This window comes from Rhodamnia argentea, chromosome 5 (assembly GCF_020921035.1).
Source record: "Rhodamnia argentea isolate NSW1041297 chromosome 5, ASM2092103v1, whole genome shotgun sequence".
NCBI lineage: Eukaryota > Viridiplantae > Streptophyta > Magnoliopsida > Myrtales > Myrtaceae > Rhodamnia > Rhodamnia argentea.
In genome coordinates, this window is record NC_063154.1 from 16,490,681 (window position 1) to 16,515,457 (window position 24,777).

Sequence of the window (24,777 nt, forward strand, 5' to 3'; positions counted from 1 at the left end):
GCAAGAACAAAGTAAGAGCCTTTAATTTACTACTGCACATAAAAAGGTACATATTTACAACTTCATTGTGCGCCAGTCAGCAAAGAAAAATCAACTCTAAAGTAAATTAAACACAGGAGTACCATAGAAAGGTGTGTAGCTTATAACTTCATTAGAGATTACTTTGAACATGAAATATCTATTTGAGCAGACAAAACCAAGATAAAAAAATATATATATATTTGACAGGTAAAATTTGATCACATGCAAGGGGCGAGCAAGATAGATGGATCCATAAAAGTACATGTTCTCCGTTGAAACTTTTTCTGTTTCCAACAAGTTGCATCAGGTCAGCTATTACAAAGCTTTACAGCCAACTTAAGTTTCATAGCAAGAAGAATACCCCAAACTAACAACCAGAAGTTGCTTCTGGTGACAAGAAATATGCGTATCTCATACCGATAGATACTGAAATGTTCCATCCAATAGTTGTGGCTTCAGATATACGCCACCGGTAATATAGGAAGCCTGATCAAGTGACACCAACATGAACATAAGGAAGTGCAAACAGAAGCCCAACATCAATGAAACATACAATATAATACTCTTCAACCACAGAAGAAAAGGATCCAGGATTCTTTTTCCAAACTGACAAAAAAGAAAAAAGAAAAAAGAAAGTACCTGCTGGAGAAAGGCAGAATTTTGAGCTCCAATGAAACAGGAATCTATGGGGACCTGCAGAAACAGGGTTTCCCGAGATCATACCCACCCTACAACCAGAGCAGCTTGCATAACGAAAGCTAGAAATGATATTGACACCATGCAGAGACGAGTTAGAAGGGAAACAGTTGTCAGCAAAAAGGGTTACCATTGAGTAAAAGTTCATGATGGTAGCTTCAAAGCAGAGTAGAACTAGAGTGATATAAAAAATTGGCTGGAGCCCAAAGAAGTATTTTGTACTAAATCCTATGCCTCAAAGGTCAGCTGTAACTCTCATACCACAAAGCTCCAGAATTAGGATCAAGAACTACCCAATATATAAAAAGTTATCCCCACATAAATGAAATTTCTACAGTTGAAGTAATTTTGAAAAAAACATCAGGGGCATGATCTCAAACTGAGGCTCTACCATTTAAAGGCTGTTATTTGCAAAAGGGACCAATCAATAGTTCGGTAGAAATAATTGGCATTCACAAAGTAGAGTGACATGTGACAAGAAAATAACAATACTGCCCTCATGTAGTTTATTTGTTTCCTTTCATGATGAGTAGATTAGTCACCGGTTAGTTATTTCGTACAAGATTGAAAATAATTAAATACATACCATCGAACGCTGAGCAGAGAAAATTGCATTCATGATGGCAACATATCTGAAAGGAAGATAAGGTCTTTGAGTAACTTGTCTACAACAAAGATACATAAAAACAAAATGGAAAAGCAAACTGAGCACTTACTGTTCAGGCCCATCCTGAGATCCATGCAAGCATAAAATCTGCACCAAAAAAGCAGAAAGAAATCAATATTATATAAGTGCTCCAGGAAAACTTTATATGTGAAAGACATTACCGTGAAATAAACCTGGTCAAAAACGAAAAGAAACTAGATGACAGGTGTGGAAAAGATAAACAATGCAAAAGGCGATGTCCAAAGATTTGCCTTTCAATGTTCCGAGGGAGAAACCCTATACCTCTGTGCCATTGCTGCATAATAAGTATTTGAATTCAAAATGTACAAGAAAGGTATATCAATATATCCACTTGATGCACAATCCTCTCTGATAATCCATGACCAATGTGTTCCACAAGTGAGCCTTTGAATATAGCGAGCTCCCAAGTTGCGAGTTAGAAAAACAGACATCAGAACATTGCACAGACTCAAAATCAGCAGATGCTCATTCTAATGTTGAGCACCACAATGATGGGAAATCATGGTGACAGGATGAAGGAACAACTAAATTTGAATCATCAATGGGTTTGTCTCCTTTTGTGAAGAATTAGTCAATTATTTGCAACTAAACAATTACTCCCCTTCTACCATCATGATGATAATGTATACAAGTAGGACCAAAAACAAGATCCTTTCGACAATACATATCTTTAAAAAGGAAAGCCTTCTCAAACCTATGTCATCATCGTGGAGGCTTTCAAATTATAACACAAAATATAGATACTCAAAAGGATTGGTTACTATTACCAGTACTTCCATTGTAACTTTCCTAATGTCATCAAATGTAAAAGATTGCAGAATAGGACAGAAAAGGAATTGACCAACCAAATCCAATATCGCCTCTGTAAAAGCACTGTACTTCCCTTTGGTTATTTAAATTTTAACATTAGGAATTCATGACATACTAGTCCTTTTCTAATAAAAGAAGGACAAATTAACAAAATATCGGGCATCAACTGGGTACCCCACATATAATAGATATCAACATCTTTTGAATTGGTTCAGGTACTATCCATTCGAAATTTAAAAAATTTTAAGATTCACATCTACAATCACAACTGGACCGCTCAACAATCTGACTATGGCAGCATCACTGAACATCTCCAGAAAACTTTTGGCCACTGTTAAATTTTATTGCTTATGTGGAACTAAACTTACTTCTCTTTCATGTAAGCCTAAGAAGAGTTAGTAGATTTATATAACTGCAATATCTGCAACCTCTAAAGGAAATATAAACTCCTAAATACTATCAAACCAAGCTATCAAAAGCAAATTACTTTTAGGTGCAACATTTATATTGCCTTAGACATTCGGCCTAAGATGGACCAACAGCAGGAACTTAGTGCATGGAACCGGGAGTATTTAGGATCTTGCTATGATGAAACCTCAAAATCCAGTTATAAATTCAATGACGCATTGTAGATCATAGTCACTTCAGGATGTATAATACTTACTCGAGGATGCGGATGTAGCGGTCCTGAACGAAAAACCCTCTGAATGTCTGACAGTCAAATCAAATCAAACACATTTCCCACAAGTCACATAAATATTACACCTCGCCTCTCAAATTTCACATTCCTTGTTAAACAATGTGCTAATTTGCAAATGATTCCAAAGGGGACTACAATCCATAATGGCATAGAATCTATGATGTTAACATGAAGAACTACCAATTTTCTGCCAATTACAAATTTCGAAAAAGAAAATAAGAAAGTGCTTCGAAAGGTGTCAGCAGGTATTCCAACATTTCGTACTACGAAAGATAACATGAATTTCATTTTCAGAACATTAAGCTCATACCCACAAAAATATGACCATTAGCAGCAATCATATATGTCAAGGATACAGCAAAGCGCCATCGAGAGCGACCCGGACAACAGCGAAGACACTATAGGGCCTTCAGGCTCTCGTTTCAACAACTTCTCATCCCGAATCACAAATTCCTCCAACTTCTCCAAAAGATCAGCGGACGGAGCCGGCAATTTCCCCGTCCCCGACGACCGGTTCGCCAGAGAGGAAGAATCATAAACGTAGTCGCAGCAGTTGTGTCCCGTAGCTATCACCACGATTTGATTCAGCTGGTTGAGCAGCAGAATCGAATTCAGGAACGAAATCACCTATAAGTTCCCGAAACAATAACACGAAAATAAAAAAGCTGAGTGAGCTCAAAAAAGAAGTCAAGAGTCTGCGATTCAGAAAATTAAAAAGACTCAAGAGAAGAGAGAACGAGAGCAGGCTACGTGAGAGATGAACTTGGAGAACGGGAGAGAAGAAGCGCTCCAGAAGAAGGGGTTCGTGTCCAGCAACACCACGAGGAGGCTGACGTCGTCTGCAACATTGGATATGGAAGCGCAACAAGCGTCAAGAGTCAGGGGAAGAAGAGGAAAGAGGGAAAAGCTCCTCACTTTGTGGACGCGAAGTGATGGGTATTTCGCGGGAGGTATCAGTAGCGAGAGGAACCTGCATAGAGCTTCGAAGGAGCGGACGCCATGATCGATCGAGCGAGCGAGCGAGGGAGCTTCCGAGCACGACCCCCACTGTGATTGAACGGTACCAAGTCTCACGGGGACGACGGAGAGAGCTCAGTGAAGTGTACGGAACAAGCCAGAGAGCTTGTTGGGCTTTTTATCCAATTGTCTTCGGCCCATTAGGATTTTGGGCCAATGCCGTTGAGCTCCTCACGAGTCGGCGATCTTAAAATGTTTTATTACGTCCCAATTTTATTATTATTATTTTTTTGGTCGGAGTATTACGTCCAATTAAAGTGGCTATATAATATTCGAGCAAAAAAAAAAGTGGCTATATTCATCAAATCGTGCCATTTTTTTTTGTTTGATATTATTAGTATTAATTATTTTTATATTATTCATTTAAATATATCTATTTTCCCATTCCATTCTCTATTTTATTTTCAATTTTAAAGTAATTAAGCGTAAAAGAGAGTTTTCTTCCAAAAAAAAAAAATCAGATTAAAGCACACATTTAACCCTTAAAAGTCAGGTGCATCGCACTCACTCATGGAAAAATTAGTGAAAAAGCAAGACCGACACTGACACGGGACATAACACTTCAACCCATTAGTTCTATAAAAAAAAGAAGAAAAGAATTCCGACACTTTGGTATAAAATGTGTGTGTGTGTGTGTGTGTGTGTGTGAGATAAATTATCATCTATATATAAAAATATTAGCAATGAATTTCTTCTTCTTCTTCTTCTTCTTCTTCTTCTTTTGTTAGGCATTCACGATTAATTTTTTTCTTTTGGCTAGTTAGGTATATAACTTAAATAAATAAATATATATATGTGATAGATTTACTTTTGACCCCTAATTTTATTGAAAATGTATAATATTGAACATGTACTTATCGAAATGGAGGATTCGCGTGTCGCTAGCTTGTCCAGAGTAACGACCACGTGTCGGTTGTGCGTCGGACGCATGTCAATTTCGAACACCCGTCCAATAGATATGAAGGCTCTCGAAGAGTGTCCATGCTTTCTAAGTTGGAAATCCCTAATGTTTGCGGGAGTTTGTGTAATTTCCAAAAAAAAAAAAAAAACAAGAAGATGAATAGGGAAAAGTAGTTCACTTGAAAGCTTGCAATATACCAAGATCTGCAAACCCATGGTTTCCTATTACGTGGAAAAACCCACGTCACGATCATCACGTTAGAGAATGACATCTTGTTATTCGAATTTTTTTTTTTTTTTTTTGGGGGGGTTGGAGATCGAATATTCAACCATCCATTCCTTGTAGTATTTACCCTAAAAGTTAATGAAGACTTGCGTATCTACAAGCAAATGAAGAGGATTCAAGTGAGCCAGTTTCCAGGTTGAAAGGAAGCCTTCCAATACACCTTGAAGTGTGTCTTACTGTATACTGTCGAGATGAGGAGGCACCTGATCATAGAAATCCACTACTAGTTCTTGTCACCAACTGCATGTGTGGCTTCATTAAACGGGATAATAATATAAATGGTCTCCGAACTTTGGTCCGACGTGCAATATCATTTTTAAACTTTTAATTTATGCAATATGGTCTCTAATCTTTACCCCAATGTACAACGTCGTTCCTGGACTTCTAATTTGTTCAATGCATTCCTGAACTATTGATCAATGTTTAGTGTAATCCTTAGATTATATGAAAATATTTCTTGTTCGGGAACCATACTAGACGTTGGACCAAAATTAAACGACCACATTGAACGGATGAAAAGTTCAAGGATGACGTTGCACATTGAGCTGAAGTTCATGGACCACGTTAAACAAATCTAAAGTTCATGAATGACATTGCACATGAAATTAAAATTTATGAATCATTTGCGACATTTTTCCACGTTAAACAAATCTAAAGTGAAGTGCATGGAACAAATCAAGAAAGTGGGCCACTTCATGGAGCCCACAAGCTCGAGCTTGTTGGGCTTTTTATCCAATTGTCATCGGCCCTTTTGGAGTTTGGGCCACTGTCGGTGAGGCCCCTCACGAGTCGGCGGTCGGCACGGCAAGTGCGTCTCGGCACGTTATAGGTCCCGAGTTCGATCTGATATGATCATCGAATCTCTTGGCCCCATTACATAGTCCAGACAATGGATTGAGGGACGATGGACATCCCGATGGTTTTTTTTTTTCCTTTTGTTAGAAGACTTCTCAATGGTATAGAAAAAAGAAATTATCAACGTAAAAAAAAAAATCCTCAACTTTCACTTTAGTCCTACCATCGGTTTTTTCAAAATTATCATCATCATGAAGCTATTGTTATTCCATAAGAATGTGAGGGTATTGATGAAGACGCAAGTTCTAATAATGAACCTCTAATTGGCCCTGTTATTAATGATTATGAAGAAATTAGTGACAATTTTTGGACGCGTGGGTAGATTTGGGAATAGAGTAAAAGTTAAGAAATTTTTTTAAATAAGTTCGGGACAAAATTAAAATTGAATCCAAAGATTGGTCTTTTTTTTTTTTTAGGGAATTGTGTGTACACATTTGAACCTTGAAATTTTCGAAGATGAAAACTGTGTGATCCTCTAAATGGGAATGCTTTCATTTGCAGGAGAATGGACACATACATCCGAAAGTAATCGTCCTTTTAGTGGATGCCAAATCAGCAGACAGTGATCCAAGGACTGTAATTTTAACTCCAATTGATCATTTGAAAAATGACACAAATAATCTATAAACTTTGACCTAATATATAATTTCTGTCTATAGACTTTTGTTTTGTTCAATATGATCCCTGGACTATTGGTAAATATCCATTTAGTCCTTCCATTTGCTCAAGTGATAAATTAGGCATTATTTGATGGCATGAATTATTATATGGGAGTTAGATTTTTAACAATGATAAGTCGATATGTCAATCTTTTTATCCAATGATAAGTCAATATGTCTATCTTTTCATCCATCTTCTTTAAAAAAAGGGAAAAAAAATTAGGGCGTTAACATTTCCATCGTAATTGGTAATATGGATTATTATTTAATAATTTGATATGAATATCTTATTATACAATCCATATGTAACTTTTTTTTTGTTGTAGCTCGTTTAAACTTAGCAGATTAAAAGTCACGTCAGTAGATTTTGTTATCTTCGATTAACGAAAGGGCGAAGTTGAACACTTTCCTACAATCGATGGACAAAAATTGAACCTTTACCAATAATTTCAGGTTCACATTACCATGTAGCACTGTGAATTAAAGTTCATAGACTGTATATCTCACTTTCCCATGGATCACCAGATGAAACCCTACTCCTAAATTCGGAACTGGTCCCCTCTTCAAGCACTGGCCACTGTCGTCAACTCGTCGTTGCAACTCTCGCCTCAACCTCACTACTCCCACTCAGCCACCACAGCAACATCAAAGCTCGAAGCCTCTCTCTCTCTCTCTCTCTCTCTCTCTCTCTCTCTCTCCCTCTCTCTCTCTACATATATGCTTTATGCAGGTCAAAAGTCCATGCAAAGTTGGTGAATTGTTTGGTGTCATTATTCCTTGTTAAATTGGATATTTGCTTGTTTTGTCCCATTTGTATTGTACCAAACCTTCCCAAAATAAGAAAACGAGGAGGACTGACGAGGGGCCAAAACCCAATGAAGCAAAGAAGGACAAGACAACCATGGATGGAGCACGTGGATGTTCGTATGGATAGAAAGTTAGGTGTGTCATCGGTCTCTAACTCACCTTCAACACCGATCATCTGTCTTCAGCGGTCTAACTAACTGCTTCTGGGTATTTCTGTTTTGTTTTCTTCTTTACTCTATATATGTTTGGAAATTCTCTTTTGAGGTGCTTTGTCTGAGTGTAATTGTTTTTCAGGAATTGAATTTTTCGGATTTTCACCTATTTGGTTCGCCGAAAATGACTTAGTCAAAGGAAAACTTTTTCCTATCAACGGAAAAATAATACATAAAATTAGGAAAGTGAATTCCTAAATCTAACCAGATGCTCTTCTCGAATTTTTAAATACATTTTTTGTTTTTTCCTTTTATGTATTTTTTTAATTTTTTTCTATTATTCGTTTTTTTTTATTCCTACGCCGGGCCTTGACAATGGCTGGCAACTGGCCACACAAGGCCAAGCTTCGCCATATTCGGCGAGCTCGAGCCTCCCCAAGGGCTGGAGAGGCTTGACCTCTTGTGGCCAGTCGTCAGCCATCGCTGAGACCTGGCAATTATTTGAGGATAAAGAAAAATAAAAAAGAAAACAAAAAAGGGTAAATATATAAATGAAATAAATAAATAAATAAATAATTATGGAAAAATTCGATTTTTTTGTCTCATATAAAGTCGTGAGATTGAAATCATTTTCTAAATGAGATCTAAACACTATAAAACCTTTCTAGTCACATATCACCAAATAAAGGAAAAAAAATTGTTTCCTAAAAAATGATTTCCCGGAAATTATGCTCTTTTTTATTTTCTTGCGGAGTTTTGCCCCAAGCAAACGTACCCTCAAGTCTTGTCACATCCCTATCTAATCTCAAGTCAAGCTCGTCCTTTAGAGTTGTTTCGACTAGGTTTTGTGATTTCAATTGTGCAAGCTAATGCCGGTTGCTGTAATCAAGTCATTCCGTAACTTCGGGGACGGGTCCGTACATGCAGTACTGAGGGGCCCCTACAGCAATGTGCAATTTTTCCTAGTGAAACTTGGCTCTGGCTCAAAATGAGAGAGAGAGAGAGAGAGAGAGAGAGAGAGAGAGAGAGAGAGAGTCCATGGTGGGTAGTCACCGGCGGTTCAATCCGCCAGCTGAACCTAACCTTCGGATTCTCGAACGGAGGAGACACGTTTTGTTTGGTGTAACGTTCTGTTTTTGATTTGATATTGTGGGGAGTCACCGTTGGTTCAATTCGTCATATGGTTCTCACGGTTAATTCTATAATGAAGACTGAACGCAGACATGCAATCCAAGCATGAGGACATGAGGCGCGTTCTTCTAAGAGGTCGGTCATATTCAACTGGAAATTTCATATTAATTGTCCAGATGCATACCTTTGGGGAAATTACCAATTCAGTCATCGACCTGTTGTACAAATGTCATTTCAATGCTAAACTTTTTAAATTTTGTTAATATAGTCCTAAACCTTTCGCAAAATTACAATGTAACATCTCCAGCCAATTGCTACGGGAAATCGTTAACGTCGCAATTCCCACGTTGCTCAAGTCGGCATGACATGTAGGACGGCCGGTGATGGCTGGAGCCACATCAACGATTTTCGAAGGCAATGAACCGGAAGGACTATATTGGAATTTCGCAAGAAGGTTTAGGACTATATTGTTAAAATTAAGGGTTAATACCATGGAAAACCCCAAACCGGTACACTTGTGACAAATTTACCCCAAATTATTTTTTTGACCACAAAAAACCCTAAACCGGTACACCCGTGATAAACTTACCCTAAACGGGTACACATGTGACAAATTTACCCTCCGTTAATTTTCATTAAATTTAACTATCAAATTGTTGATTTAGTGACATGTGATAGTTGACGGGTATACCAATATGGGGTTTTAACCCTCTATTTGTTACTGGTTTATCAATTTGAGATAGGCGATCTTCGGATCCGAGCAGTACGGTCTCGTGGAAGGCAAAAGCATTAGAGACGAGGTCTTCGAGCCATCGCCTTTCTTTGTAAGATCGAAGACTTGCTTTCCGTATCATTGTTACTGGGTTATCCCCATGGTCTCCATGGTTAGGATCTTCGCCCATTGGGTCGCCCCTAAGGCTTACCTATTTATGTCAAATCGTGAACCTCCTTCCTTCAGTAGTCTCTTCTTGTACAATGACACCATCCATAGCGCACGGATGGGTGGAGCACCAAGGGTTGTGTCCTCCCATACAGTAGCGAACCAAAAGCCAAAACAAAGTGACGATTTAACGGGGGGTGAATTTGTCACACGTGTACCGGTTTAGGGTATTTCGTGGTCAAAATAATTAGTTTAGGGTAAATTTGTCACAAATATACCAGTTTAGGGTTTTTGGTGGTAAAAAAAATAGTTTGGGGTAAATTTGTCACATATGTACCGGTTTGGGGTTTTTCATGGTCAAAAAAATAGTTTGGGGTAAATTTATCATAGGTGTACCAGTTTAGGGTTTTTCATGATATTAACCCTAAAATTAAAAATGTTATGACTAAATTGGTATCAATATAATAAATTCATGAGTTAATCAATAATTACCTCATAAATTTTCAATCGCCAGTCAACCTACCTGAACTCAATTGCTATCTTCGTCGTGAAATATTTTGAGCGAGAGCTTTACATTGTCCAGCAGCTATCTTGTCTTTAAATTCTTATACATTAGTTAGTTTATTGCGGTTCATAAATTTAGCAAATCTACCTTAGGATTCCAATATTATTACCAAACGTTTGGGGCCATTAGTTTCATTTTCCTAAAATATGAAAATAAGGAGAGAACCATTAATGTTACTTATCCTTTTCCTCCTCTTCGAGTCTGGGCATTGCATCCTGGGGACAGGATTTTCATCGGAGCTAATTGCATGATCACGAATTCTATCGAGAAAATCTCTATTTTTAAGACAGTATCATCGATACACCTTACCCGAAAATTTCATCTTTTTCGTGTATCCCAGCAACAAGCTTAACTTTGTTGTCGAAGAAATAAATCTCGTTCAACCATGTAAAATCGCAATTGTCAAATTGAGATGAGAATATGATTAACTCAAAATATCAAGCTTATGGATGAAAATTGAGAATATTGCATGGTTAAAATAGGTTTTCTAGACAAGAACACGTATAATTCAAAGGAAAATTTTCAAATAAGATGCTGGAGTTCCTTCATTTTTTCAAATAAGGACCTCAAGTAAACGTCATTTTAAATAAAAGCCCGAAGTGGACAAATCATCTCAAATAAGAACCTGAAGTGGCCATGGTTGTTTCAATTAAGGGTCCGAGCTCGTCGGCAAGCTAAATATTCCAGCCGGTCAAGGACATTTTTGTCAAAACACAATTTTAATCTAATTTTTAGCTAAATTAAGTTAAAAATTAAGGGAAAAAAAAAAGGAAACGTAGGCGGGAGGCTGCCGACCCTCACCAGGAATTGGGCGAGGGCTGGCGACCCCGCGGGCCATCGCCAATGCCCCACCTGCGGTGGGGCGATGGTGTTTACTCTTTTTTTTTAAAATTTTTTTTCAAAGAAATAGAAAATGGAAAAGCAAGAAAAAAAAACTAAATAATTATAATTGATAAAAATGCTCTTGTCAACTGGTGGGGAAGCCATTTGTTAAGAATGATATGGTCACTTCGCTCTTATTTGAAACTATGTCAATTTCAAGCCCTTATTTAGCACGAGGTCCACTTCATGCCATTGTTTGATAAAATGATGATACTTCGGGCCCTTATTTGGATAGTGAGGGCACTTCAAGCCCTTATTTGACACAAAATCTACTTCAAGTCCTTATTTGAGAAAATGATGAAATTTCAAGCCTTTTTTGAGAAAATAATGAAACTTTAGGCCATTATTTGAAATCTTTATTAATTTAAATAAACCGTATTGCAAAGATGTTTTTAAGTACGATCCAGTTGTCTTGTCTATGCAAAGACGCATTTTATATTGTGTGCTCCAAGTTTTTGGGTGTGCAACTATCACAGGATGACTTTTGAGAGTCGATCCGTGCGGCAACTTATGCTCTCTTGGATCGTTGGAGTGCCTAAGTTAGGCCTTTTCTGGAGAATCGCTAGGTCGAATCTCCCGGATCATAGAGAGAAAGTTTAGAGAGAGGAGCATTAGGATACTTGTGTTGCTTAATTGAAGTGGATGATGCAAAAGAGGGAGATGACTCCTCTATTTATACTAGAGGGCCTCTTATTACAACTGTTGATCTACTATACGATCTAATGATAGAGAATGTCAATCATTGTCTAGTCAATCCGAGGGTGGAAATTTACTTGATCTAACGGTGGAGGGTGGTGATCCTTGCTATATTATTTTCATGGTGGAGATTAAATTTATCCGACAATTGAGATCATCAAACATTGTCAATCAAATTTGATGGTAGAGATTGAGTCCCTTTACGATCTAACGGCTTCGATGAGTTCCCTTCGGATTGATGACGTGGCACTTTTTTTTATCCGTGACACATGCACATTTCAGTTCGATTTGATTTGGATGAAAAAATCAAAACAAACTGCGATAATATGGTTTCTGGAAAATACCAAAACTGAAAGAAGCTTTGAAACTGCATTTGTATAAAAAAGAATATTTCAGTTTAGCTCGGTTTGAAACTGAATCAAACCGCAACCGCATGTAGCTTGATTGTAAAGGATTGACAAAAATCAGGAACAAATAGTTCTTGTTGTTTAATTTCATTACTAGGAGGTCTAGGTTGACTTTTCTGGTTTCTGTTAATAATATCTTTGAGATTATAGGATGTATTATTCTTAACACAGGTTATCTTAGAGGATTAAATCCTATCATGGTAATCATTGTTTAGAAAAAAAAAAGAACTCTTCAACTTTTGTTGACATGTTTATTTCAGGTGTTGGTTTGTTAGAAGATGGATCTTCTGATTATTCCGATGAGGTTTCGATTTCGTCGATTTGAAGGCCTTCTTCTTCAAGAAAGCCTTCTGAAGAAGTGTCATCATCGGTTGCGGCCGTAACAACTTCTTTAAGTTGATAAAATGATTTCATCATCTAAAGAAAATTGGTGATTTAAAGGTTTCTAGTTTCGATAGTTTTACTCTTTAGTTTATATCTTCAATATCCCGCGATTTAATAGGTTTGGCGAGTTTGGCTTGAACACATTTGCGTGACTATTACTATATGGTTGGTTTTTACTTTATGTCTCATCTTCTTTATTATTTGATATCTCGCTTTTTCTTTCTTTCTTGTCTATAATCATTCCTGAATTATCCTACTTTCATTTTAATTAGTTGGCTAATCATTTACACTGCACTAAGCATAATCTACCTCGCCGTCGATCTCTTTATATTCTTTATAGATCGTTCTTATTACTATTTCGACTTTAATATTTTTAACCCTAGTTTTTAATCTGTTTTCACTCTTTGGTTTAGACCCCCCAATGTTTGGCCGGCACCTATGGTATCACGCGACGTGATTATGATTTTAAAAGGCCTCGTTTGTTTTGGTTAAAAAAAAGTAGTTTTTGTTTTTTTTTTTTTTTGTAAGGAAAAAAAAGTAGTTTTTGTTGTCCCTCGAAAATATCAAAACGAAACGGGACATGCATCAAGGGTTTAAGAAATTAGGACAATAAATTCTAGATGACTTGTTTTAAATGATTTTCGTTCAAGGGTTCGAGAAATGAGGACACAAAAAAAAAAAAAAAATCTAGATGACTTTACGTATGTCAAATTTGAGTAAGTTTAAATGATTTTCGTTCTCGAACTCATATCAAAAGTTAACTTCCTCTATGAGAAAAGAACTCTTTTTAAAAAGGGTTAATATTACGAAAAACACTAAACTCATACACCTATTACAAATTTATCCAAAACTATCCTTTTCACCACAAAAAATTTCAAGTTGATACACTTATAATAAATTTACCAAAAACTATTTTTTTACCATAAAAAATCCTACACTCGTACACATGTGACAAATTTATCCAAAATTATTTTTTTGACCAAAGTAAACCCCAAGCTAATATACTTGTGACATATTTATCCCAAACTAATTTTTTGACCACTAAAAATAAAAAACTAATACACTTGGGACAATTTATCATCCGTTAGTTCTCGTTGAACTAGGCTAATACCATGATAAACTCCCAACTAATACACACATGACAAACATAGGTTAAAAATCCCAAACTGGTATTCTCATCAACTGTTACGTGTCATCCAACTCAGAAATTTGATGGTAAAATTTAATAAAAACTAACGGATAACAAATTTGTCAGAAGTGTTTTTTAGTTTAGAATTTTTTGTGGTCAAAAAATCAGTTTTGGATAAATTTGTCATAGGTGTATTGGTTTGAGATTTACTATGGTGAAAGAAAAGTTTGCAGTAAATTTGACGCATCTATATCGCTTTAAAGTTTTTTGTGATAAAAAAAATATTTTGAGATAAATTTATTTATAGTGTACCAATATAGAATTCTTCATGGTATTAACTCTTTTAAAAAAGCAACTTAAAGTCACTCTCTCCTTTCCGCGTTTAAATTTGCACTACAATAATAGCTGGAATGTTAGACATGGAGATTGTCGTCTTTCATAGCTAGCACGTGTTGTAAAAATTATAAAATGTACCCTTCCAATGGGCCCCACTTAGACCAAAAAAAGGGAAAAATGGTCCCCACACATTCCGAGAGGGATAAATAACGAAATTAGGAAAAATAATTAATCGAAAGGAACAAAAATTAGGCAAAAGGACCCCACGTGCGCCGAGGCGGCGGAGCAGAATGCAACACAAAGGCAAGACCGGTAGGAGCGAGCGAGTATTCAATTCACATTGGAATCAGACCGCGACTGGCTCGGCACGAGTGACCGTTGCACCCGGCGATAGGTTGGAGAGCTGCCTCGGCGAGATCACGCGAGAGGGCTTTTATAGTTTGAAATTGTATTTTGGAGTAAATTTATCACACGTGTAATCAATTTAGAATAAATTTATCATAGATATAATAGTTTGGCATAAATTTATAACAAGTGTACCGATTTGAGATTTTTCGCGGTATTAACCCTTTCCACGTGTAATTACCACCTCAACAGCCATGTGCAAGTCATCAATTTAATGGACAAATCTGACGAAAACTAACAGAGGATAAATTTGTCACGTATATACCCGTTGAAATTTTTTATGCTCCAAAAATTAGTTTAGATAAATTTGTCACAAGTGTATCGGTTTGAGATTTTTTTGCTTTTGATAATATTTAGGGAAAGGAATGTTGGACGGATAATTCTATCACGTCTAATTGTTTTCCAACGGTATGAAGCTGATTTGTATAATTATTTTGTTCTATTATTTTTACTCTTTAGTTTCCTACTCGAGCTACATCACATACTGTTTCCACTACAACCCGAGAAAATATCCCCGGGATCCCGCGGGCACCTATTGTATCATAGCCAGGGGAAATATTAGCCATCTTAGTAAATTCAGTTTAATTAGGTTGCAAAGTTTGGCTTGAATGCATCTAGGTAACTATCACCTATATGGTATGTTTTACTTTCTGTCTTGGCTTATTTACCATTTTACATATCGCTTTCTCTTCCTTTCTTGTCTACAATCGTTCTTGAATTATCCAACTTTCATTTTAGTTAATTGGCTAATCATTTACACTGCACTAAGCATAATTTACCTAACCATTGAACTCTTTATATTCTTTGTAGATCTTTTTTTTTTTCCTTAGTATTTCGATAATGATAGTTTTAACCCAAGTTTTTAATTCGTTTTTACTCTTTAGTTTAGATCCCCAAGATTTCGCCGGCACCTGTGGCGTCGTGTGACTCGATTATGATTTTAAAAGGCCTTGTTAGTTTTGGTTTTAAAAAAGTACTTTTTATTGTTCCTTGGAAATACAAAAAAAAAAACGAAACGGGATATGTGTTAAGGATTCAAGAAATTAGGAAAAATTTTAGATGACATTTTGTATGTTGAATTTGCGTATGTTTTAAATGATTATCGTTCAAGGGTTAGAGGAATTAGGACAAAAAAAATTATAGATGACTTTATGTATGTCGAATTTGCGTATGTTTTAAATGATTTTTCATCGTTAAACTCATATCAAAAGCCAACTTCCAAATGCTACGATAAAAGAAAAATTACAAAAAAAAATAAAAATAAAATAAAAGTCACTCTCTCATTTCCACGTTTAAATTTATAATAATAGGTGGAAGGTTAGGTATGGAGATTGTCGGATTTAGTAGCTGGCCCGTGTTATATAAGTTTTATAACATGTACTTTTCCAATGGGCCCCACACATTGTACTATTTCTGCATACGGAGAGGGATAAATAAACGAAATTAATAGAAATAATTAATCAATAAAAATAAAAATTAAGCAACAGGACCCCACGTGTGCCGAAGCGGCGGGGCGAGATGCGACGCAACGGCAACGACCGGTAGGAGTGCGTGAGTTGAGTACTCACATCAGAATCAGACCCGAGACCGGCGATTGAAATAGATCCTCTTAACAATTAGCCGGCTGGCTTGAGACGGTTGATTGTTGCACCCAGTGGGAGGTTGGGAAATCGCCTTGGCTGGGGTCTTAAGATGACAGCATTCTCCGGACGTCAGAGGTCTTTTGTAGTTTGAGCTCGTATTTTATTGGTAGTTTGAAGTTGAGCACATGAATAACTAATGTTAGTCTTTTTCTTTTGTAATTAAGAGTTGTAACAGAAAAGTGAGATTTACTAATTATAATATGATCCTCTATTGTTGGATGTAGTCGTTTAAGTGAAAAGTACCAAATAAAGTCATAAACCTATTATATCGGTATCAATTCGGTCTTAAATCTTTCCGCATTGATCTAATTGAGTCTATCGGATCAATTTTGATCGGAAATTGTTAATGTGGATGCCAACAGAGTTACGTGGCCCGACTAGCGCTAACGGTGGATAATTTTTAATATTATTTATTATTAAATTTTTGAATAATTTTCTTGTCTTTTTTTTTATTTTATACTATTCTAGGCTTTATTTCTTCTTCTTCTTGCTATTGGCCGGCAAGGGCTAACACCCTGGCTAGATTTTGGCCAGGCAAGGGCGCCGTGGCCCTCGTTGGCCCAGGGCGAGGTCGCGACAGCCAGATTAGGCGGCCTCACCTCGATCCGAAATGTCTTGGGATGTCCTTGATGAGTTTTTTTATGCCTCGATTTTTTTTTTTTTTTTTTTTTTTTTGATAACCGAGGTGTCCGCGCGGCCGGCGAGCAATGGATTTTTCTCGTCTTAGCTTTTTATTCATTGTCATTATGCGTCTAATCCTAACACGAGAGCCCGGTCGAACGTTCAAAGAGACCGGACACCCCGTAGCCAGTGAAGAAGCCCGTAAAATTAGTTATCGCTGGTCCTTAACATTGACAAAACTCTACGCCGAGCACTTTTTTTCATCAGGAGCCCATAAAAACCCCGGAAAAGTCATCACGCCAAGCCGGTGCGCGTGGACCCGGTCGATCTCGTTGGGACGTGATTCGACGGTCGACATGCTTCGGGCTCGTCTGGCGTGTATCGCGAGCATGCAAGTACTGTTTAGAAAAGCTAGACGCACGTTAGATGATATGAACCTTTGGGCTACAATGTCCTACGAAATGAAACCATATTAATGGAGTTGAAAGGGGGTTACACCAAGCTCACCTCACAGGCTCACACCTAACTTTCTTGAACTAAACTCAACGGACACACGCAAGGAGCCCCCATCCATGGTCTCCATTTAAGAATTTCCTTCTTTCCTTGTTTGAACCCCTTACTCCCCTTCTGTTTTAGAGGGGGGTCATTGGCACAGAAGTGGACGCAGAGGCTAGAGAGAGAGAGAGAGAGAGAGAGAGAGAGAGAGAATGGCTAGGAACATGGCAATGTTGAATTCAAGAAGCCAAGGTACGGAGAAGAAATGGGTGTGCATTCTGCTGGTGCTGGTGTCTGCCTCAGCTGCTTCATCTCAGTACATTGTGGAGACACTTCCTGGGTTTCCCGGAAAACTTCCTTTTAAGCTGGAGACCGGGTCAGTTTCGATTCTTTCATGCCGTCCCCCTATCTTGACAGTGATTTGAACTAGAGTTCCTTCATACGTTGCGATTGATTCACGGAACTTTGTATTGGACTGCGACGAAAATGAGCCGGCTTAGGACGGTCTGTGGCCCGAGGCACGGTGCCCCGGTGGCACATATGTGATTGCTTTTTCGCCAACAGTTCTTTGTTTCTTGCATTAGGTGATGCGTGATGGTGCTGAGATTGCAGAACTTTTCTAGAAAATGAAGACACACCAGCTTTAGGGAACTTTGCAATGTAGTCCCTACAATTTATGACTAGTCTCAACTGGGTCCTAGAGTTTCTGACTGAACCTATTTAAGTCCACCCGCATTCCGGACTCGGCACTCTAGAAAGCTATGCCGTTCGTCCTTCTGTACAGCAAATTCCTTCCTAAATCTTGGAAAATGCCATAAATACCTACTTTTCTTCTTGACAGGATTACAGCGAGACAAGTAGCAATGTGGAAGGACTAAATGTGTTAATAACTCTGATGATATTGGGTACCAGGTGCACAAATTCATTACATATGATATGAATCGATTCGATATTGAAACACAACCCATTCAATCTTCTAATTTGTATACACTAATGTCGGAAATATTTTGTGTAGAAGTGTTTCCTCCAAGCAAGTAAAATCATCTTCTTTAAAGGATGAGAAAGCACGCCCAAATTCATAATGTACAGGAGCAGATAAGTCAACTCATCTAGATGGACTGATCTAACATACATCGGCTGCACCAAAATTCTCCTAAATTTCCATAACAACACAACATGCTCACTGCAAAATGACCAACTTTTCAAAGCATTGGAATCTTGTTGGCTCCTCCCAACAAGATTGGAATGCCAGCATAAACTCTCTAACAGTGACTTCCATCAGTCCTAGCAAGCTCAACTCCACTTGCTCTTGCATTCTCTCTCTCTGTTTCTGTACCTTTCGGGCTCTGCATTTTCTAGCTGGATTGCTATGGGATAACCAGGTTATCCTGCTTTGGTTCGGGTCCCTCGTGAAACTGGGTGAATTAGTAATGTGACTATACTTTTGGTTTCAAAATGCAGGGATGGATTTGACTTTCTTAGTGATCTTGGTTGGGTATGTTGGTTGATGCAGGTACATAAGTGTTGGCGATGTCGAGTTCTTCTACTACTTTGTGCAGTCTACTGGAAATCCTGGAGCTGACCCTATTCTGCTTTACATGAATGGAGGTCCCGGGTGTTCGGGTTTGAACGGCTTCTTGTTCCAGCTGGGTAAGTTTCTTATTCTTCATAATTCCTCCTATTATGTTATGGTTTTCTCGTTACGATGCTGCAGATGTCTTCAAGTAGGTGTTAAAGTATTTTGATGTCTGCGATATGCAGGTCCGCTTAGATTCAACATTACTGATTATACTGGGGGTTTGCCGTCATTAATCTACGAGCCAGATGCGTGGACTAAGGTAAAGTGAGAAGTAGTAAATTTGCCCTCAAGTTCGGATTATACTGAATCTAAATTCAATGTGAATCTTGTCCACTTATTGAGTTCATACTGACTTCTCACCCCCGAAATTATCAGACGGCCAACATTATATTCATAGATGCACCAGTCGGAGCGGGTTTCTCCTATGCGACGACGGCATCAGCATACGCTTCGACAGACACATTGAACACTGAACAGATGCAGACCTTCTTAAGAAATGTGAGTGAAATTCTTCACAGATCACTGTGGTTGTATCATAAGGTAAGAAAAAAATGGGAGTGAAATGAATGCTTTATATATGTGATGCAGTGGTTGGCGGAACATCCAAGTTTTCAAACCAATCCGGTATTTGTTGGTAGCGATTCCTATGCCGGCATGTATACTCCCATGGTTGCCACAGCGCTTCTACAAGGTGTCCATTCTTTCCCCTAAACCTGATTGAATATACGCATCATCGCGTGTCCACACCTATCGATCGTTACGAAGTCATTTTCGTATATTGTTCCTAATTTGCAGGGAATGAAGCTGGACTAAAACCATATGTCCACATTAAGGTATGAAAAAGCCTGCTTGTCATCTTAAGTTTTCCTTCTTCAATTTGACATAAACTGTATCTTGTGTTGATATACTGATCTTCTCGTTGTTGAATCATTTTCAGGGAATGATCCTATCATGTCCCCACACGTTCACCGATCTCGAAACAAACTCAAAAATTCCATTTGCTCATAGGTTGGCCCTCATTTCAGATTCGCTTTATGAGGTAAATGAATGACAAATCATGTGGGAACTAGCAAGAGTAGTTGAGCATTTGTGATTTCTTGGTATGATCAAATTATATCCTTCTTTATCAGGCTTTAGAAGAAAATTGTGGCGGCGATTTTGTGGATTCAACAAACGCGAACTGCACAGAGAATCTGGCAGCATACGACGAGGTTAGAGAATGTGCATCCGTTATGGATACTTATCAAGTAGACTTGTTCTTTTTTCTCACCAAACTCTTGTTTGGTTCGAGATTGATTGGACATAAAGTTTGAGCAGAGATGTTTGCTTCTTTCTCTCTTATATCCAGCTAATTGAATTGATCAGCAAACAAAATGTTCTTGAGCCTGATTGTGCCTTCCTTTCACCAAAATCAAAAGAGGCTTTCAAATCAGCAATATCAAACCAAGAGAAGCACAGAAGGTCCATCCAAGAGTTCACCAAGGATTATCTTGTATCGCTACCGAGACCTCGCGATCTTTGGTGCAAGGTCTCTCTCTCTCTAGCTCTCTCTCTCTCTCTCTCTCTCTCTCAAAATCTGATTTCTGATTCTTTCATTGAATGGTGCAGAATTTCGACTATCTACTTGTCGATATATGGGGTAATTATCCAAGCGTACAAGATGCTCTTCATGTTCGACAAGTACGTACATGATTTGCCATGGATTTCTCATTCAAATTTGTTCCATCTTGAGAGAACTAACCGAATAGTCGTATCCTTTCCATGTCAATTGTAGGGAACTGTCAGCGAATTTTTCAGGTGTAATATCTCCATATCCTACACTGTAGATATCAACAATGTGCTTGATTATCATAAGAATCTCACCAGTCTGGGCATGCAAGTTCTAGTTTTCAGGTAAAAGCTAATAAAACCCATGTTGACAATACTGTGGGAAAACTTTGGCAAATGTGAAATTCAAACAAAAGAAAAGAGACTTCATTCGACCAGTGATGAGTAACTCTTTCTTTGCAGTGGTGATCATGACATGGTTATTCCGCATAACGGTATCGAAGAGTGGATAAAGTGGCTTGATTTGACAGTGGATATTGATTGGCGACCATGGTTTGTAGATGGCCAAGTTGCGGGGTAAGCTCGTGTAGAGTTCGGTCTATTGCAAGCTTTCAGCTGAACTTACTTTTCATTCTCCCTCTTGTTTGATCTTTGATGATTCAAGAGCTTCCGATTTCGCCATGCTTTCAATAGGTACACGAGGAAGTATATAGACAGCGGATATCGACTGACTTATGCAACATTAAAGGTAAGAACTGTGACTTCAATGCCGTCTCTCCCTTCTCCTAGAGTTCTTTTCAGTGTCGTAATACTTTTGTTTCTCTGTTAACGCCATTGGTACAGGGATCTGGTCACTCGCCTCCAGAGTACAAACGCAGAGAATGTTACGAGATGTTTCACAGATGGATTCATTACTATCCTCTGTAGATCCACACGCTTAGGAGTGGGTGCTAGAATAACGTTTTGTTGCTAAGTTATGAGAAGAACTTCATTCACTAGTTATTTAGCCCTGTCATGATTCATGTAATCGGAAGAACATCCATTGAGTTACCAGAATAACCAGCATGTATTCGGCAAGGTACGGTACGGAAGGTCCACCGAGCAACAGCTACTACATTTCCAGCTCAGGCCATAAGTCAATTGTAAGACATGGAAGCTCAGAGGAAGAGAAAATGCTGTGTCCAATTTCCATGTCGAAAACCGATTACTTCACCATTGGCTTGTTTAATTCCCTTTTTGTACAATGAGTGTGCAAAACCCGATGAAGCAAAGAATAAAATGAACAGGCCACATGGGTTGCATGAATTAGTGCGGGGCATTCATATTCATCGAAAGTTAGGTGTGATGTCACTCTCTTAAGTCACCCAGAAATGATTATATATGACTGTCTTTAGTTCACTATGAGATTAACAACATGTTCTAAGTCATAAAAAAAATAACAAAGAATTAAAAAATTTCAAGAATTTTTGGCTCATAACATACCATTACTCTCAATTGTTATGTTAGCAAAGCCCTAAGTCATATTCAACACCGTCATATGCTATAGCATTCTTTTCTCCCACGGCATTCTTATATCATAAGTAACAAAAAAAAGACCATAATTTGGCTCCGTTTGTTTCACGAAGAATGAATAATTTGAAAATTATATCCCCAAAAGTTATTGTTTGGATTGCTTACAAAAATGTATAAACAAAAAATAATTTCATAGTCCACGAACATATTTAGATGACTTTACATATGTCAAATTTGTGTAAGTTTAAATGATTTTCGTTCTCGAACTCATATCAAAAGTTAACTTCCTCTATGAGAAAAGAACTCTTTTTAAAAAGGGTTAATATTACGAAAAACACTAAACTCATACACCTATTACAAATTTATCCAAAACTATCCTTTTCACCACAAAAAATTTCAATCCGATACACCCGTGATAAATTTACCAAAACTATTTTTTTACCATAAAAATCCTACACTTGTACATATGTGACAAATTTATCCAAAATTATTTTTTTTTTACCACAGTAAACTCTAAGTTGGTATATCCGTGACATATTTACCCAAAACTAATTTTTTGACCACTAAAAATAAAAAACTAATACACCTGGGACAATTTATCCTCCGTTAGTTCTCGTTGAAGTAGGCTAATACCACAATAAACTCCCAACTAATATACACGTGATAAACATAGGTTAAAAATCCCAAACCGGTATTTCCATCAAGCATTACGTGTTATCCAACTCGGAAATTTGATAGTAAAATTTAATAAAACTAATGGATGGCAAATTTGTCATAAGTGTTTTTTAGTTTAGAATTTTTTATGGTAAAAAAATCAGTTTGGAGTAAATTTGTCATAGGTGTATTGGTTTGAGATTTACTATGGTGAAAGAAAAGTTTGCAGTAAATTTGACGCATCTATATCGCTTTAAAGTTTTTTGTGATAAAAAAATATTTTGAGATAAATTTATTATAGTGTACCAATATAGAATTCTTCATGGTATCAACTCTTTTAAAAAAGCAACTTAAAGTCACTCTCTCCTTTCCACGTTTAAATTTGCACTACAGTAATAGCTGGAATGTTAGACATGGAGATTGTCGTCTTTCATAGCTAGCACGTGTTGTAAAAATTATAAAATGCACTCTTCCAATGGGCCCCACTTAGACCAAAAAAGGGAAAAATGGTCCCCACGCATTCCGAGAGGGATAAATAACGAAATTAGGAAAAATAATTAATCGAAAGGAACAAAAATTAGGCAAAAGGACCCCACGTGCGCCGAGGCGGCGGAGCGGAATGCAACACAAAGGCAAAGACTGGTAGGAGCGAGCGAGTATTCAATTCACATCGGAATCAGACCCGAGACTGGCTCGGGATGAGTGAGCGTTGCACCGGGCGAGAGGTTGGAGAGCTGCCCTGGTGAGATCACTCGAGAGGACTTTTATAGTTTTGAAATCATATTTTAAAGTAAACTTATCACACGTGTAACCAATTTAGAATAAATTTGTCACAGATGTATCAATTTTGGCATAAATTTATAAAAAGTGTTCCGATTTGGGATTTTTCGCGGAACTAACCCTTTCCACGTGCAATTACCACCTCAATAGCCACGTGTCGTGCAAGTCAGTAATTTAATGGAAAAATATGACAGAAACTAACAGAGGATAAATTTATCATTCATGTACCAATTTGAAAGTTTTGATGCTCTAAAAATTAGTTTGGATAAATTTATCACAAGTATCTTGGTTTGAGATTTTTTTGCTTTTGATAATATTTAGGGAGAGGAATGTTGGACAGATAATTCTATCACGTCTAATTGTTTTCCAATGGTATGAAGCTGATTTGTATAATTATTTTGTTCTATTATTTTTACTCTTTAGTTTCGTACTCGAGCTACATCACATACCGTTTCCACTACAACTCGAGAAAATATCCCCAAGATCCCGCGGGGACCTATTATATCATAGCCAGGGGAAATATTAGTCATCTTAGTAAATTCAATTTAATAAAAATTATTTTTATTGTTCCTCGGAAATATCAAAACGAAATGGGATATGCATCAAGGATTCAAGAAATCAGGACAAAAAATACTAGATGACTTTTCATATGTCGAATTTGCGTATGTTTTAAATGATTTTTGTTCAAGGGCTAGAGAAATTAGGACAAAAAAAAAATTATAGATGGCTTTTTGCATGTCGAATTTGCGTATGTTTTAAATGATTTTCATCGTTAAACTCATATCAAAAGTCAACTTCCAAATGCTACGATAAAAGAAAAATTACAAAAAAAATATATAAATAAAATAAAAGTCACTCTCTCATTTCCACGTTTAAATTTATAATAACAGGTGGAACGTTAGGTATGGAGACTGTCGGATTTCTTAGCTGGCACGTGTTATATGAGTTTTATAACATGTACTTCTCCAATGGGCCCCACACATTGTACTATTTCTGCATTTGGAGAGGTATAAATAAACGAAATTAAGAGAAATAATTAATCAATAGAAATAAAAATCAAGCAAAAGGGCCCCACGTGCGCCGAGGCGGCGGAGCGAGATGCGACGCAACGGCAACGACCGGTAGGAGTGCGTGAGTTGAGTACTCACATCAGAATCAGACCCGAGACCGGCGATTGAAATAGATCCTCTAACAATTAGCTAGCCGGCTTGAGACGGGTGATTGCTACACCCCGTGGGGGGTTGGGAAACCGCCTTGGCTGGGGTCTTAAGATGACGGCATTCTCTAGACATCAGAGGTCTTTTTGTAGTTTGAGCTCGTATTTTATTGGTAGTTAGAAATTGAGCACATGAGTAACTAATATTAGTCTTTTTCTTTTGTAATTGAGAGTTGTAATAGAGAAGTGGAATTTACTAATTATAATAGAATCCTCTACTGTTGGATGTAGTAGTTTAAGTGAAAAAGTACCAAATAAAGTCATAAGCCTATTATATCGGTACCAATTCGGTCTTAAATCTTTTTGCATTGATCCAATTGAGT

At 37.5% G+C, this 24,777-nt stretch overlaps 2 protein-coding genes across 7 annotated transcripts in view; one reads left to right on the plus strand and one right to left on the minus strand.

The window, feature by feature from the left end:
• Window positions 1–4,009, minus strand: part of LOC115746659 (general transcription and DNA repair factor IIH subunit TFB4) — a 19,804-nt gene extending 15,795 nt beyond the window's left edge. For 5 of the 6 annotated variants that reach the window (XR_007198387.1, XR_007198386.1, XM_030682516.2 and 2 more), the window contains exons 1-8: window positions 3,886–3,965; window positions 3,666–3,754; window positions 3,272–3,542; window positions 2,880–2,926; window positions 1,434–1,471; window positions 1,304–1,349; window positions 661–714; window positions 439–507 (exon numbers count right to left, since the gene is read on the minus strand). Coding sequence is in view for 4 of the 6 variants with exons in the window: in XM_030682516.2 (XP_030538376.1) it covers window positions 439–507; window positions 661–714; window positions 1,304–1,349; window positions 1,434–1,471; window positions 2,880–2,926; window positions 3,272–3,542; window positions 3,666–3,754; window positions 3,886–3,916 (645 nt within the window). In the remaining 2 variants the exon portion in view is untranslated. Of the gene's footprint in view, window positions 1–438; window positions 508–660; window positions 715–1,303; window positions 1,350–1,433; window positions 1,472–2,879; window positions 2,927–3,271; window positions 3,543–3,665; window positions 3,755–3,885 lie in introns of all 6 variants that reach the window. The other variant, XM_030682517.2, reaches the window with a different exon arrangement.
• Window positions 4,010–17,281: 13,272 nt separating this feature from the next.
• LOC115746656 (serine carboxypeptidase-like 18) lies at window positions 17,282–21,419 on the plus strand. The gene is made up of 14 exons (XM_048278864.1): window positions 17,282–17,541; window positions 18,679–18,815; window positions 18,927–19,003; window positions 19,120–19,242; window positions 19,333–19,435; window positions 19,540–19,577; window positions 19,682–19,783; window positions 19,875–19,955; window positions 20,093–20,272; window positions 20,353–20,424; window positions 20,519–20,637; window positions 20,755–20,868; window positions 20,986–21,040; window positions 21,136–21,419. Exons 1-14 carry the CDS (start codon window positions 17,378–17,380, stop codon window positions 21,217–21,219), a joined length of 1,449 nt encoding a protein of 482 aa, XP_048134821.1. The 5' UTR covers window positions 17,282–17,377; the 3' UTR covers window positions 21,220–21,419.
• Window positions 21,420–24,777: the final 3,358 nt, after the last annotated feature.